Source organism: Schistocerca cancellata, chromosome 2 (assembly GCF_023864275.1).
Source record: "Schistocerca cancellata isolate TAMUIC-IGC-003103 chromosome 2, iqSchCanc2.1, whole genome shotgun sequence".
Taxonomy (NCBI): Eukaryota; Metazoa; Arthropoda; class Insecta; order Orthoptera; family Acrididae; genus Schistocerca; species Schistocerca cancellata.
This window is the reverse complement of record NC_064627.1, coordinates 442,302,316-442,315,346: the sequence shown is the minus strand read 5'-3', so window position 1 is coordinate 442,315,346 and position 13,031 is coordinate 442,302,316. Positions and strand designations below refer to the sequence as shown.

At 38.6% G+C, this 13,031-nt stretch overlaps 1 protein-coding gene across 1 annotated transcript in view; it reads left to right on the top strand.

Moving 5' to 3' along the window:
• Positions 1 to 13,031, top strand: part of LOC126161917 (4'-phosphopantetheine phosphatase) — a 177,767-nt gene that overhangs the window by 57,347 nt on the left and 107,389 nt on the right. The window contains 1 exon segment of the mRNA XM_049918086.1: positions 3,895 to 4,001. Coding sequence (XP_049774043.1) covers positions 3,895 to 4,001 — 107 coding nt within the window.

Here is a 13,031-nt window from a genome sequence, read left to right as displayed (position 1 = left end):
CTGACATCCCTCCCCTTAATTATTAACAGCCTATCAGAATTAGATAATAGCCATGTCTGCAGGTGTATAAGAAACAAAGTTTTCTCATTCAGCATTAAACAAAAAAACCCTGAAGAAGGTCACTTGCAACAGGGACTGAAACATAGGTAGTTTTATATATATTGACAATGTGGTCACAAACCCAGAAAAATTTTACTGAATGAAAGTAGAATCTGGATCTTTGCCTTAATTTGTTGAGACTTTATTATGTAGTTTTCTATTTCTTTCACAGTTTAAAAGTTAAAATATATTATTTTAAAATCCTTTCCCACCAGAATTTTTAGTAATTCCTGTCAGAGAGGAATGTCAGAACAGCATTGTAAAATATCATCTTATGTATCTCAATTGTTACTTGCTACTTTCATCTAATGCTGTTATTTGTGTTTATTGTGGGCAGTGTGATGATTTGCCACTGTGTTTTGCTACTGTCTTAGAATATTCTTTTCTTTTCTTTTAATAATATATTGAATTGTAGTTTAAAATGTAGTGAGACCATTTTTCACTAGTATTAAACCTGCTTCTTGTTGGTGATGGTCTTTACATGCACGCACGTGCACTCGGCTCCCCCCCCCCCCCCCTCCCCACACACACACACACACACACACACACACACGTGCATGAAGGGTGAAAGGTGAGGGGGGAAATGGAAATAAAAGAGAGAAGAGGAGGAAGAGAGGATGAAATTGTTAAGTATGTTAGGAGAATGTTAAAATTGGGGGAATAATATTGCCTTCCATTGAAAAATGCATATGATGAGCCTTACTAGAATTGGACATTACTAACAAATAAGATAAAAATAATACAGAAAGTAATGTATTTCTTCTCAAACTGTATTCTAATTAACATTTCTTTGAAAGTATGAATGTTAAAGACATGAACAATAAACAGTAGGTTTTTAGGGGGAGAGAGTAGGTGAGCAGTTTATGTTGTTTTTGTTAATTTTTATCTTGCTGTTTGGCTGTATGTTTATTCATCACCCAAACTACTGCACAAATTTTAATACACATTTACATAAATACTTTGCAGTGAATTAGTTATTTTTGATTGGAATGTACCAATGATGATCCTAGAAACCCATCACTGACCTTTGACATCCATGTGCCTGGCCTGCTTCACATAAAGTAGAAATATCTATGGAGTGAGCACTTAGATGCACTGAACATAATTTTGTCACCGATGTACATTGGCTCCAATGGTCACCTGACTGTGGTGCAGTGTTAAGTTTACACACAAGCACTCTGCAGAGTTTCAATTTAATTACATCACCAATACAGACGTATATCTCTAAGAAGTACCACAGACTCTGTACATGTGTTTCATATTCATCTTAACAATTTGCATTCTGTATGTGGAATGAACTTGGCTTAAAGAATTGTCATTCCTTTATTGGAAACTAAAGTATTAATTGTAGACAGTTGTTCTCCATGAGATAAGTTCAAGTACTAGTTTACAATTGTTATTACTTTAAAAAAGCACAGCAGTTTGGAGATCTGATAAATCCAAAGGCAATGATTTAGAGCAGGCTATTCCAGTTTGAGTGGCCACCCAAGGGCAGTTGGGTAGGCCAAGGCACAGGTAGACCAGGGTTAGTCAAGCAACTGATGAGTGGGCAGTTAAGCAGCCAAGCCATAGTATATGCTGTCATACTGCCCTGACTAGGAGCCCACTACCAGGATGTCCAAATGACTTATACAAATGTAGAACATGTGCAATAAGGCCAACTGGTGGGTAATGTACCCTATTTGTGCCTGCCTGTGGCCTAGCTGACAGGCACCCATGGCCATGGTTGCACAATTCCCGTGTGCAGTGCTGGAGTAGCTGTTATGTGTTAGTCTTATCTGCAGTTGAAAATTGCTCATAATGTTTGTACATTATGGCCATATAGTCATATAAATTACTCCTGTGATCTTATCTCTTTATTATACTGTGTCTAGATGTTTTTTTCGCTCCATAAAGTGTCTCTTACTAGTATGTCAGCCATAATTAGACCTTTTTTGTACTTACATATGAAAAGTAACTTTCCCTCCATTGATGTATTTCTATTTGCATCTATAGCAGTAGTAATTACTTACCATTGCTGTTACTAATAAATAAATGTGTAAAAATAGGGCAGATAGGTGTCCATAATGTTTCCAGACTTAGCTCAATATGTAAACAAACAACATTATACTTAAGTCATGTGACGTGATGGCTGCATGCACATTATTCTATGCTCACTCCGTAAATATTCCTTCTCTATGCTACCTCATGAGAATTCCCACACTGGAGCAGTACTGTAGAATACTAGTGATGTGCCCCCAGCTTCGCACAGGTACCGCTAAGAATTTACGGCTAGATGACCTGTCTCACATAGTACTAATAAATTATATACACAAGCCTTCCTCATGAATCAGTTTATGTAGTAGTGAAAGTAACATCAAAATCCTTACAATAGTACCCGAGATTAGCCTTCACATACAAACAGAAAACACAACAACGGACTTTAATTTATAATATGTATAGAAGTCACACAGGCATATTGAATGCAGTTTCCTTAACAGATACACTGCACTTTCCTAACAGATACACTGCACTTTCCCAGACCATCTTCCGCCAAGTTTTGAATTCAATTTCCATGCAACTACTTTCACACATTCATTCCATGTTGTCACTTCCTCATATTACCTCCAGGCATATAGCTTATGTGAAAGACTCCAGAATTTTACTACAGATCTTCTAACTACATTTAATTGGGTTTTTAATCTTTGTTAAGGACATGATCATGCAGTTATCTACATCCAAAAGAGAACTAGCATTCAGCAAAAAATGTAATGGTAGTATACATATTGATCTGTATTTACACACCGTAGGCATCATCAGCATCGTATTTGAACAATCTGAGTGTACTAGTGTGCCCATTGAATAAATCATTTTTGTAATAAAAGTAGGTCCTCCATCTTCAGTAGATGTTTACAGGAAGCTCTTTCTTTTAAGGCAAATAATAAGGTAGCAAAAACTCTCCAGACATTCTCAATTGTGAGTCCACTTGCCCCACTCCCAGCCTGCTGGAACATGGTTGAAAAAAAGTGAGTTTGCAACAGAAATACTTCTAGCTCACTTTATGAGTGATTTAAAACACACGTAGTGTACTGCCAGTATTGAAGAAAAGTGTCTAGTTGAAATCGGGGAAATATATGGATTCCTTCATTGTAGTCATTGCTGGATTATTTTGCAAACCGTATAGCAAGTATAGTCATGCTGTGTCCTAAAAACACAAACCTGTGATCTTATCTACTGCATTTCAGTTTTTTTTGTTTCAAATGTTCAGTGAAATTCACATTGAAATCGGTATTAAATATGGCTTATGTGTTTTTGTTATCCTGAAAAATGAGGCATTCAAATTAAAGAACACTTTCAGTAACTTCACAATCCAGCAAACAGTGCTGTATTGCCTTATGTCACTCCTGTAAATGAGTTCTAAAAGGGTGGAAAATGCTGATAGTCCTCAATGAGCCAAGCAACATTTTTACCTTTTGGTACTGAAGCTTTTAACAGTGTGGTAAAACTGTCTACATCTAAATATTCACTGGAATATGTTGAAATTTCACCATTTCTGGGTAAAGCATATGGAGGGTGTGACTGAGTGCAGATTTGTGTGATACTTCTGTTTAGTTGTTAGTGTTTCATAGTGCTTAATTAATCTGCACAATTTATTTAGAAAGTATTTCTATTTATTTTTGTGTAATTAGTAGATTTGCAGCTCCAGTTGTCACAAAGGTACATTCTTAGCTCATGTGTATTCATCATTATTCTCACTGTTCATCATATCATTTTCATCTCCATCCGACATTGTTGTACTTCTTTCATCCCCTATAGCAACACAGTTTTCAGAGGCAGACTTGGCCCGTAGCTTGCTGTTTACCATCAGTAATGACATCGGCCAGATTGCTTGCCTCTACGCTTTGATGCATGGCCTTAATAAGGTGAGTGGGCAGTTCATTGTCATTAAACATTGCTTCGTGCTTTCACACTCTTTTTACTGATTTATGTTTCTTTTTCAGTTCCTCTTTTGTAGCAGGGCTGATGTGATTGCACAGAGTTGTATATAAACAGTATGCTTTGTGTTGTTTGTTTTGTTCATTCTTACTGGTTGCTTATTTTTATCTGTGTACTAACTGAAATTTCTAGGTAACGTGCAGTTCTTTAAGACTAAAAGTCCCATGTGATGTTGCATGTTGTGGTTAATTTTGGAATCGTGTGTATTTGGTCTTAGTTTTCTTTAGATAGTATTTAGTTCTCACATGGAGAGAGCCAGTCACAGTTGAAGTTTGTTGGTTGGAAATTCATTTAATTTTTCACAATAACAATGCACCAAAGGCTTAACACAAATTTTAATTAAGAGAATCAAAACACTTTCCCTTCTGAAATATGTGAGTAGTTGCTGGGAATTCTGAATTCATCATTCCATCATTTCCAAAATTATTGCATTCAGGTAAGACAAAAGATATAGGGATATCTACATTATTCACCATACTGCATAACATTTCTCCTATTATTTTACTTACTGGAAAATGACAAAAACTAAAACAAAAAACTAGCAAAACAAAATACTTGTGCCATTGAGAAGTAAAGTAATACTATGTTCGTAGCTTGCTGTAAGCTGTGCACATCTTGTTGGTGCTAAATGGGGAGTAGCTTGGAGAGATCATTTATAAGTAGGTGATTTTGGATTTGGTGAACCTGAAGTGCCTTGATTAGGGGCTTATCAGCACTGCCAGTTTTCCGTAAATGTAACCTGTGAGCAAACTTCAGCAGCAGCAGTTGAATGTGATGCTGGAATATAGTGTGTCACAGAGAGCAAATATCTACATAATGATGGTACCTATTTATATAAAAAGAAAACCTAAATGTCAGGCTGTGCTGTGTTCTGATGGGTTTAGTGGTTGTTGTTCTATAACATTTGTTAGTGGAGTAAGACACTTTTTAGGGGGCAGTCTCTCGGCTACATGCCACACAATTTTTTATAATGCATGCTCAGATATGGAGAGCTTTGCTTGAATGGCCTTGCCTGCCCCTAGCTGCCTGTGGGAACTCTGCAATTAACCTCCCAATGTTCCCACTGATTGGAGAGAACTGTTGTGTGTTAACATGCATCCAGTGAAGAGAGTTCTAGTATAGAGTCTTGATCAGCTCTCAGTTAAAATGTAAGCAAAAATAGTAACAATTACAAGTTATGTCAGTATCAGCGTGTTGATATTAGACAAGAAGAAAGTAGTTTTGGATAAGAAAACTTTTTTACATTCTGAAAGAGTTAGAAGAGGCAGCAAGTACTCTTAAAATTGTGACAAGCGTATGTAATGACCGAGCAAGCTGGTGCAGTGGTTAGCTCACTGGACTCACATTCAGGAGAACAACAGTTGAAACTCACACGCAGCCATCCTGATTTAGGTTTTCTGTGATTTCCCTAAATCAGTTCAGGCAAATGCCGGAGTGGTTTCTTTGAAATGACCAACTTCCTTCCCCATCATTCCCTAATCCGATGTGACCAGTGACCTCACTGTTTGGCCTCCTCCCCCAAATTGACCAACCAACCAACCATATCTAAAGGCATCCTTCTGACCGAGACTGCTGCAGCTCAACAGGCAACAAATTTGCTAAGAACCAAAATATTGGTGACTATCCCTAGTTGCTAGCAACTACACTCAGAAAGAGAGAATGTGTCAAAGTCCTCACCTATAAACAGTCTCTATTCTACAGTGAAATATGGAGAACCTTAAATTTGTCATACTAGGAATACAAAATGCATGCCTTTGGAAAACAAGCTTAAACAAACTCCAAAGATTGTGGTGCTCATGTGCTAAGATGACACACTGCTTACAGGAAAGATGACATTGGTAGTAAGAGAGCTAAAGGCACCACAACTGAAAGATTTCCATTCACCACTGTTCATGTTCTGCAGTTTTAGCATGTGGTTCTTCTTGGTTTTGATAAAGCAAAATGATCTCTCATGCATAGCTGACCATTGACCATTGGTGTATAGTGATTCATTATGTCCATTGATGTTCTAAAACACATTATTCTACAGTATTAGAGTAATTCTGAGAGCCCTACACTGTGCATGTATGTTTGGTCTTGACTATTTGTATATCATACCCCACTGTAAACATTTCAAGTTTATATATCAATGCATGGACAATTGCTCAAATAGAAAAATTAATTACAATTTTCTGAAGGTGCAACAATGGAACTGATCTACCAACCTTGCAATTTTAGGCAGTTTCATATTGTACTGTTTATCTGTAGGAAAAGAAAATGTTCAGCTGTAACTTCATTGTATAAATGAAATATTCAGTTCATAAAATAATTAAAATTATAAAGAAGGTCGGAAAGGCTTACTCCTTAAGAGGCACAACACCCAGTACTTCCTATTGGAACATAGCAGACAGTAGTCTCCACCTTGCTTAGTCCTCCTAACCTATGAAAATACTTCTGAAGCCTTATGAAATCCTCAGACCACCATTCCAACACCTCGGGCCTCACTTGCAACCTTTCTCACTGCAAATACTGTCCCAGGCAATTGCTACTACTTATTCCAGCCATGGAAAATTACAGAACATTAATTGCAGGGGAAAATATGTAATTACCTGTGTTATTTGCCAGCTGACACATTCACTGCAAAGCTTTCTACCTAGAAATGAAGAATGTTGAACTGGCTGACTGCATGAAAGGACACAGAAGAACCATGCACCGTAGTTATATCCAGTATCCAGTTGCTGAACATAATGCAGTATAGTTTGATTACAATGTCCTTAATGTGGGCTCCCTAATTCCTGATCTGCTGAAACCAATAGAAGCTAGTTGACATCAGTACAAAAGTGTTTGGTGTCTGGCCCTGCTGACATTGACGGTTTAAAAATGCAGTACCTGTGTATTCTCTAACTATTCAGAGTGACTGTTATGCTATGCCATGCTGAACCAGCAACCACATGTGTAGTGCCAGTAGTGTGTGATGGAAGCACAGCTTGTTTCTCTCGCACTATCCCTCTCCTTGTGGCAGTCCATGTTCTTGGGCTTCAGTAAGTGGCGCTTGCTTCCTTTCATTGCCCATACCCCACTGAAAATTCAGTCAAGACATTGTGAGCAAACTATACGTGGAACATTTTGGATACTCCCACTCAGTACTAGTTACTCGTTACTCTGGCACCCTCCTGTCTTCTGTCTAATATATTTCAGACCTGCCCCCCCCCCCCCCCCCTTCCCCGCCCTATTGCAGTTTCTTACATGGTAGTTAAAATTTATTTACTTGTCTTCATTTCCCATATTTCCTTTCTTTCTCTGACCCCCCCCCCCCTCTCCCCCTTTCTCTTTTTCTCTCTCTGATTGTATTATTCTTTCCGCTTTTCATTTCCTCTTTCAGTTCATCTTTACTTCTCACTCTGCCCCTTCTATCATACCCAATCCCCTAAACCGAGCAAGGTGGCACATTGTTTAACACACTGGACACACATTTGGGAAGACGGCCATTCTGATTTAGGTTTTCTGTGATTTTGCTAAATCACTTCAGGTAAATTCCAGGATGGTTCCTTTGAAAGGACACAGCCGACTTCCTTCCCCATCCTTCCCTAATCTGATGGGACAGACGATCTCGCTGTTGGGCCACTCCCCCTAAATCAACCAACCAAGCAACCTCTTCATAACAAATCCCTTCTTTTTCAACCTTCCCCAGCCCCTGTATGGGGCATTGCACCTCTTAAGGTAATTAGTGGTCAGATTTTATATTTCTTTGTAATTGTAACAAGAACAAAGTCAAGTGCATTTGGCAATATTTGAAATGAAATATTGTCCTGGAAAATTATTTCTTTTTTTTTTCTCAAAGAAGAAGGAATCATTAATGCTATATCAGTTTTAAATTCGTAATGTGATGCACCGAAAGGTTTATATGGAGAATAAACTTGGGAATTTTTATTATTCTGTTATTTCAAGTGACAGCTTTAATTTTCATTTCTAATTATATCTTCAGTGTGGCTGTAGTTTCTTTGGTTATCTGAGCAGCAACCCACATATTGATATGTTGGTAAACTGAAGAGCAAGCGAGTGAGTCCCCACTCTGCCTACACAGCTACGTCAGAAGGCGCTTCTACAGACTGTTTCACAACGTAGTACCGGCCCTGCCGCGGGGCGCGCCTTAAATCTGTGGCGATGCCGTGACCAGATATGTCGTGGTAGCGTTTATTTTTAGATAAATGCGTTAAGCTCATAAGGAATACAAAAGATGATAGCTTCTTCTGAAACACAACATTATAGAGTAAAAAATATTAACATAAAAACAGAAGTCTGGATTCTAACTGCAAACATAGGATCGAATGCCTGTTCATGTGAAAGTGTGTTCCTCTACTGCTATCCCATAAAGTGCAATCAATCTGTAAGATTTAAGGCTTGATCTTACTTTGTGTTTCTAGTAAAAGGTAGAAGTTTTCTTTGAAGGGCTGCATTGAACGTAACAATTCTTGCAACATGAAGAGTGTTTAAAAAGTAAAGATAAATTTATAATTTCGCATGTTATATTAGTCTGATTCGCACTACTTTTTTGTCACTGGCTTCGAAAACATGTCTGAAAAGTATCTGTACAATGTTATGCGTGTTGGGTATTTGATCTATTGTCAGCTCTCAAAAAGGTTACATATGTTTCGGTTGTATCAATGATTATCTGTTTTGTATGCAAATTGATTAAAGAATCTTTGTTACTCATTGTTACAAGAATGGAATAAAGTGTATCAAATTTTTAGAAATGTTGCTTTTGGTGAGTCTGCTGTGGGTATACAAGTGGTACAAAAATTTCAAAGCTGGCCTTAAAGCATGGTGGTTTTACAAACATGGATGAGATTAAAAATATATAGTTGAGAGAGCTATCAACTATCTTGAAGAGAGAGTTCAGAAAGTGTTTCGGGAATTTAAAAAGCACGGGCATAAATGTATAGTATGTAATGGGGAATATTTTGAAGAGACTAACATTACTGTAGATTAACAAATAAGTTCTCACCAAAAAATAAAAATTAATATGTGAACGCACCTCGTACGTCAAACTTTTTGCATAGAAGTCCATATTAGTGTACATGTTTCGAAGGAAATTTCACCAGTGTTTAGCATACTTATTGCATATATGTTTTAAGCAATATGTCTTAGAATCAGGTGAATAGTAACTGAGATATAGTGACAGAATACATTCAAAGGTAGCTGTTCCAATAGCATCAAAGATTTTACGTGATTGAATTCCATTCCATTAGCGAAAATGTCTTCAATAATCCCATCCTTAACCCAGTACTCGCGTTCAATTTTCTCTACATAGAGGCAGTATGCACTCCAGTCATCTTGAGTTATTGTTTCAAAACCTGTAACAATTGAGAAAAGTGTTTAGTTTGGGAAAAAAAAACTGAAACTAAGAAAATTGCTAGATCTTCTTCCACCAACTGCAGTAACTTCGTCGTGCAAATGTGAGTTTTGCCCATGCCAGTTCAGTAGGATTTAAGTCAAAGTTGTATGGTGGAAGTCACAGTGTGCCCATGAGCTTCAGGTATTTTATTAATTTTAAATACTTTGTCTTCCGGCTTATGTTGTTTAATTAAATCAAATAATTTTGTTTTTATCGTTGACAAATCAGCTTCAACCTTATTTTTTAATAACCCAGGCAATCATTTCTCTTTTATTCAAGGACTTAGTTGGAGCTGTGCTATGCTCCTTCATGTGATACGAAGCATTATGCGTAACAATAACACAATTTGGTGGTAGATTCGGAATTAATTTAGTCAATAACCAATTTCAAAAATTTTTGTGGTTCATTTGCCCATGGTAGTCCTCTGTGGCACATCCCACTTTATAAATTAACTGCACTTCTTTTAATCTAATGCTGACAGCAATAATCCTACTGCTTCCACTAACATTGTCCATAATGGCATCAACACCAGGACCCTGCCAAAATTTTTTATAAGTAATGTTGTTATCCACCCAAGCCTCAGCAATATAAAAGAAATTTCTGCCTTCCTCCCTTAAATTCCTCACTTGGATCAGGTACTTACATCACCAGTCAATTATATCCGTTCTCTCTGTAGAATCATTCGCTGACTTTCAGATCTTTTCCAAATAAATCTCATTTCACACAGTATCTTGTGTAAAACATCTTTCTGCCAAAGAACAATGGATTTTTTGTTTTACGGCAGTAAGTAATTTCCATAATGTCAGCACTATTTTTTTATTTATGTAAAAGTCCTCCATCATTTGTCGAATGAGCGATTTTGTGAAACTGTTTATAATGAAAAGGTTTCTTGCCAAAATTATTACTTTTCCTTCATGACAATTCCGGTGAACCATGTGGTTTATTTTCACGTTCCTTCCCTATGCGTAATATTGTGGTGAGGCTGACATTTGCATAAATTGCAGCCCTTTGATTGGAACTGGTAATATTAGCCAACAGTCCTTTTTGTGTCACCTCTTTAACACAAACACTGTAATAACATTAGAGATGATTGAATGCTCATTACTCCGCAAATACCTTCTCTTCTTCGTATTCTGCCAATTTTCTTAAAATGTATGGAAATTATCCATCACTTCCAGATACCAAAGTCTGTCAGCAAGTATATAAAGTTAACAAACTGCCTATTGGCTTCTGTCTCAGGAATTTGGCTGACATTCATCTAATGATTTTACTGACATTTCGCCAGCACGAGTGGCTGATATTGTCAAATCTTCACCCTCCATTGCCGGTGGTGAACTGGAGCCAAGCTCGCAGCTGCAAACTATAGGTACCTGGCGCGCCAATGTCCGAGGGCTTCTCCTCGGTCATTTCCGGTGCGGTTCTCCTCTTGCTACCTGCGACGGTAGTTTGCTGCAGTATGGAAAGCCAGGATCCATTTACCTTAAGGCTTTCCTCTTTATTGTTGAAACTGTTCACGTGTTTTTGTATTTCTACAGCTTCTCTGAGCAACCGCGTATGATAGTGCTTCTCTATAGCCAGAACTTCCGTGTTGGCAAATTTTATTACGTGGTCAGTCTCACTCAGTGTGTGCTCTGCTACGGCTGATTTCTCCACCTGCCCCAACCTGCAATGTCGCTTATGTTTTTGATCCTGGTGTTTGATCTTCCAGTCATGCCAACATAAACTTTTCCGCATGTGCATGGTATACGGTTTATTCCTGACATTCCAAGTGGGTCCCTTTTCTCCTTTGCCATTCTAAGGCACTCTTTGATCTTCCTTGTCGGTTTGAAAATCGTCTTTATGCCATGTTTGTGCAATATACGGCCGATTCTGTCAGTCACTCAGGGAATGTATGGCAGAAAGGCCGTAGCCACATTTATTTTTCTGATTCCTTACTTCACCGAGTGTTTGGCTCCGATACACTTCTAATATAACTTGTGGAATACACATTGCTCCTCAGAAAACTTTCCAGGTGTTGCATTTCACGTCTGAGGTGCTGCAGCTCACATATTCATCCTGCTCGCATTACGAGCATATTAATCATGCCTCTTTTCTGGCTCGGGTGGTGGTTTGATAGTTTGGGCAGGTATTGGTCTGCGTGTGTCGGTTTTCGATACAAGCTGTGTCCCAGGTTTTCAGCATCCCTTGTGATCAGCACATCTAGAAATTGAGTTTTTTGTTCCTTTTCTACTTCCATGGTAAATTTTATGTTGGCATGGAGGCTGTTCAAGTGTCTTAGGACGTCACCGAGCTGTTGCTCACCATGGCTCCACACAACAAAAGTATCATCGATCTACCTGTACCACACCTTAGGTTTGCAGGTCGCCAAGTCCAGTGCCTGTACTTCGAATTGCGAAGTAAGGAAGTAAGGAAAAATATGTCGGGTGCAGCCTTTCTGTCGTACATTTCCTGAGTGCCTTATTGCACAAACACGGCGTAAAGACAATTTTCAAACTGACAAGGAAGATCAAAGAGTGCCTTAGATCGGCAAAGGAGAAAAGGGACCCCACTTGCAATGGCGGGAATTTATGGTATACCATGCACATGCTGAAAAGTTTGTCGGAATGACTGGAAGATCAATCAACACCAGGATCAAAGAACATAAGCGTCATTGCACATTGGGGCAGGTGGAGAAATCGGCCATGGCAGAACATACACTGAGTGAGACTGACCAAATAATAAAATTCGCCGATGTGGAAGTTCTGGCTGTAGAGAAGCACTATCACACAAGCTTGTTCAGAGATGCTGTAGAAATACAAAAACACAGAACAGTTTCAACAAGAAAGAGGAAAGCTTAAGGTAAATGGATCGTGGCTTCCCATGCTGCAGTGAACGACCGTCGCAGGTAGCAAGAGGAGAACTGCATCGGAAATGACCGAGGAGAAGCCTTCGGACGTTGGCGCACCAGGTACATATAGTCTGCAGCTGCGAGCTCGGCTCCAGTTCACCGCCGGCAATGGAGGGTGAAGCTGTGACAATGCCAGCCACTCGTGCTGGCGAAACGTCAGTAAAATCATTAGATGAACATCGGCCGAAGAACCCGAGACATAAGCCAATAGGCAGTTTGTCAACAAGTGGCCATGAAAGCCTTAACAATTTTGTATATAAAGTTAACTGAGTGATGCTGGCAACTAAGATCCCACAAATAGAAATGAGGTATATCACTGCAAGCTGATCTACACCGCTAGACAGGTAAAGGGCAACTGATTTTGGGTGTTCCTGTAGGCCAGTTGCAGGGTTCTTCCAGGGAAGTCCACTTCCCCCAACAAAAGCACTGCTCGCTCTTGAGTTTACAGACAGACTATACATGTTCTTGTTTTGCACTAAATTATATATCAGAAACAAGTGTTTGAAATCTACTACAGTATTACAGAGTTAATACAGGCATTTAATTCTGGTGCATCCTCTGTTTCACAATGAGAATATGTGTGAATGAAGCATACATCACTGCTCTATTTTTGATAACTTTAAATTGAAAATGTTTGCATTTGTCCATTGAAGTTGAGCTCATGGGTGCCTTTGCCATACTAACATCGTCATTTTG